The sequence below is a fragment of the Sinocyclocheilus rhinocerous genome, unplaced genomic scaffold (genome assembly GCF_001515625.1).
Source record: "Sinocyclocheilus rhinocerous isolate Xijiao unplaced genomic scaffold, SAMN03320098_v1.1 scaffold692, whole genome shotgun sequence".
Lineage (NCBI taxonomy): Eukaryota > Metazoa > Chordata > Actinopteri > Cypriniformes > Cyprinidae > Sinocyclocheilus > Sinocyclocheilus rhinocerous.
Window position 1 is genome coordinate 295,124 of NW_015638954.1, and position 4,509 is coordinate 299,632.

The window sequence follows — 4,509 nt, forward strand, 5'->3', positions numbered from 1 at the left end:
TGCATCTGCTGCCTACTTATACTCACGCTGTGATCAGCAGCAGCTGGATGCAATAATCGCATGCCAATGTGCATTGGCTCGTTTAGTTTACACTCGAAGTAGATTGGTCCCTCTAAGCGAGATCCCAATTCGTCGGTCATCCGACGTGACGTCGAGAGTGACCGACTGAAAGGGAACTCAGGAGTTCTATTTAGCTGCCTTCAAGGAAAATGATGATAATAATAACAAATAAATAATAGAGTAAGAGAGTAAAATATTCCACCATCATTAAACATACATTTCTATCGGTAGCATTTCAAACATTGATTATTTATATAATGCTTGTGGAAATACACCATATGTTGTTTTACTTTATTAGCCTATGTATTATTAAACACAACACTTTATTGTCATTATGAATTCCGTTATAATTCCACATCTATTTTGAGCAGTTACCATTTCAATTGGATGTATTCACTGAGGAAACAGAATTGGAATTTAAAATACATTCTCAATTCAATTCTGAATGGTGCATAAACCCTAGACACATACATTTATGCAAACCCAAAATCAAAAATATCCTTTACAATGACATCCAGTATTTTAGTAATCCATTAATGCTGCAGAATACTGCTGTGAATGAATTGTGAGACCCTTGTTTTGTAGAATATCAATGCTAAATAAATGGGAATTTAAAATTTTGAGAGATTAAGTAGTGTAACAGAGATAGATCTCTTTTGCTTTAAAAGAGACAGTTATGTATTCCGTAAGTATATGAGAACAGAATTGCTACGAACAGAAACAGAGGAGAGAGATGAACGCCACAAACTGTGAACCTTGAATGTTTCGAACACTGAAGTAACATTGAAATCAGAAATCAGAGGTTTTGATCTGTGTTTTCTGATCATGCAGTGTTAGGGAACAACTAAAAGCAGCAACAGAAAAATATGGCTCAGATTAAATCCTAAACACAAATCATTGGATAGTTATCTATTTAAAAAATATACTGGCCCATAAGCATATTCAGTGTGGTTGGCTACTTTTTGGTAGTAGCGTGTGGTGTTTGCTCCTTGTAGCAAAAAATGTTGCTTTATAGTGAAGTCAGTGCAACAACCGGACAGCCTCAAATCCAGCAGACCGTGCTTCTATTAAAGTCCCCAGAACAAAACCATAAATTATTGACATTAGGTTTTATATAGAACATTTTAGACCATTAGCGTGAAAGGCTTTAATGCAACCTCAATGGAAGAGCTTTAAAAACGTCCTTTTTTTAGGAATGGCACAAGCAACATTTTCCTGTTGATTAAACAAGTTTAAATGCACTGCTTAAGTAGTACTGCTGAATATTTTAGAAGGGACTCTACTATTACGACACCATTAATGTGTCTGCACACTGTGTTTTATAATAAATTAAATACGGTATTTTCAGCTTGACATTAAAATTATTTTATAGAGGCATGTAAGATATTTAAACAATCTTGGCTTAGAAGGACAAAATCAGTAAATACAAAAGGGCAGGGTGGGGGCAGCAAACTGATGATTCTCTAGAGCTTTAAATCAGCACAAATCAGACAATAAAAAATTTTTTTATCTGACCTACTGTTCCTAAAGCAGAAGAGAACCAAAAGATTTTCATATTTTTGTGGAGATATTTTTCTGAAGAGTCAAAGAGTGGTACTTGCAAGTGCAAAAGTCACCGTCACTATGCAAGTGTGTTGTGGGTGGCTGCCAGGGCATTGTTATGTGGTTGCTAATGTGATCTGAGTGTTTTCTAGAATGGTGCAATGCGGTTTCTACGGTGGGTACTAGGTGGTTAATTACTGGCCCAAGTTAAAAGAAGCCAGTCCCACATCACTACGATATTCTGGTCTCTGACATGGCCCACATCCCTCCTCCATTTTCACTGCTTTAACATTACCTAGGCCAAAATTGTAAGATTTTTTGTCCATAAACACCCTTGTGAAAAAGTACACTTTAGCATACTTCTAAAAAGACTTTATTTCACAGTATGTGCACTTACCTGTACTTACAGTGAACTTACCTAAGAAATTACTGGATGATAAAAGGTAACTACATGGGTTAGGTGTAGGTTCAGGGTTAATACCTAGTTATTACCCAGTTATTGCAATTACTATAAAATGTACATAAGTACATATGGGGAAGGGCTGTAAAATAAAGTATTACTGCTTTTTTGGTCCACTTAAGTACATATTTATTTGGAATTTCATAACTACAATTGTATTTGAAATATGAAATATGGTTAAAGAATGGCTGCAGCTGAAAGTACAGACAAGCATTTGAGGTAAATTAACTTACACTTAAATATGTATGTTACGTACTCAAAATTGTAATTACACATTTACAGGAAGTTTGAGGAAGTTGCTATTTAGTACTTATAAATATATTAAATGTAATATCAAATAACACTGAAGTATTTATAAACGAGTACTTTACATGTGCTTTAGTATATTAGTCAACACATCAAAATAAGTGTACTTAAAAACATGCCAAAAGATTAAGAGATTGTTCTCAAAATCTCAAATGTACTTTCAAAGTGAAATATTTAATTTGATGATATTACAAAGTGTACTTTTTAAAAGTTATGAAATATTATGAAACTTAGTCATGAAAAACTCTCTTTAAGTTACTTAAGTGGTCCATTATTTCATAAAATATTTCATAAAGTGCTCTACAAGTGCATATTCAATACAATAAAGCACACTTCTTTTTTCACAAAGGGATGCATTTTATCTATACATCTTATGCAACCGTGGTTTATTTGAGAATGTTCTCAAGAACACTCCAAAGTTTGGTCATGACGTTACTGGCAGTTCAGGAAAGTTTTCAGATTCTCATCCACTTGCTGAAGTTTCTTTTTGTGCAAAGAATAATGAGGCATCTGTTAATTATCATAACAGACGTTCCTTAAACTTTCAAACAGTCATCGCATTTACTTCTAAGATACTTAGAACTGCATTAAACCCTTTTCAAATATCAGAGTCTAATTCTAAAACACAGCTTGCTTATTTCCAGTGCTCATAAACACACACGCACACACACAGTGATATCGGGGAAAACAGGCAGAGGACCAAAGCAGGCGACCACAGCTTGAGACAGATGTCCCTAGGGATACAAGATAGAGACGAGCTGAAAAAAAGAAGAAAAAACAAACAAGCTCCTACAGTGGAACATGTGCTCCAGATGCTTGTGTTACTCCACCAAGAGTCCACCTTAATGTAGGGCCCTTTCCTGGCCCCGTCCCTAGAGAGAACTTCTGTCTTAACCACCAACGGCCCTCTCCAGATGCTTGGAAGAGAACAGCGTGAGCACAATGGATGCCAGAGAGACGACGGGGAAACATACTTGAAAGAATAACATCTTTGGGGGGATTTAGTGTAAGAAGAATGGGGGTACTCAAATGAAGGGGGCATAATAATATTACACAAATACGGTGCAACCATTTCCAGCCATGGGTGAGGATAAACAGGAAGCGCAGATGAATATTCATAGGTAATTATTTGGATGAATGGATAAATGAGGAGGTGGGTGTTTGGATGGATGAATGCAAGGACAGACGGACTCACCGGGTCTTCCTTTCCGGTCCAGAGTGGCCTTGCCGGCGTTCACAGAGCAATAGAGAAATCCATCCATAAAAGACGGAACATCAGCCGAAAAACTGCTGTCAAATACTGCTTCCAGCTTAGGAAAATCTATAGAGAGAAAAAACAGAGAGAGATTAAAAAGAAAAAGGAGAACAGCTGATTAGGAATAATCCTATAATGTGGTGAGGACGAGAAATGCTGTTTATATGGAGATCAGTCGCATTATATGCAAACGCAGCTCGCTATTCCAACTGCTTTCAAGTGAAATTCAAAGTTTTTAAAAACTATTTACCTCAGAAGCTTCTTGATAACCAGTCAGTCTTCATGCAAGGTGTCAAACAGCTTTTAAAAGCTACATTTCATCCATTTTAATATGTTTATTTTTCATTTTCCAAGGTTATTTATTAAGTAGGATTGTAACAGTGCTTAATTTGTAAATGAATAATTTCCGGATCCAAAACAGCAATTAAAAGTCGCTGTGACCGACACTGAAAATACAACTTAAGTTTTCCCGGAACATTCAGTGATGTCACTAAACGGTGATGCCACAATTATAAGAGAGCATCGTTCACAAGTTTCTGCATTAACCTAACTAGGGCACAGCTTCAAACCCTGGGTCAAAAATGGGTTGCCAGGATGATTTTAGGAAAATGTATATCTAAGATACATTAAAAATAACAAAATTTGTTTTCATAAAAATAAAATGCAATCATTGTATAGGTATAAATATGCGAAAAATATCTGACTTAATTATATTTCACATCATTTGGTATTATTTATGGTATTTATGGTATTATTACACTCTCTCCAAACGTTCTGCTGCTCACAAAACAATAAGCAGTAAGCACCAATCAATGAGTGCGAGTTTGAACTTAAGAAAGCTGAATGGTCACGGTCAAAAATATGTTGAGGACCAATACATTGTAGT

General features: G+C 35.7%; 1 protein-coding gene across 2 annotated transcripts in view; it reads right to left on the minus strand.

Moving 5' to 3' along the window:
* LOC107750308 (arf-GAP with Rho-GAP domain, ANK repeat and PH domain-containing protein 2-like) overlaps positions 1-4,509 on the minus strand; it is an 87,493-nt gene that overhangs the window by 30,092 nt on the left and 52,892 nt on the right. For both annotated transcript variants that reach the window (XM_016565631.1, XM_016565632.1), the window contains exon 15: positions 3,564-3,689. In XM_016565631.1, coding sequence (XP_016421117.1) covers positions 3,564-3,689 — 126 coding nt within the window. The remainder of the gene's footprint in view (positions 1-3,563; positions 3,690-4,509) is intronic.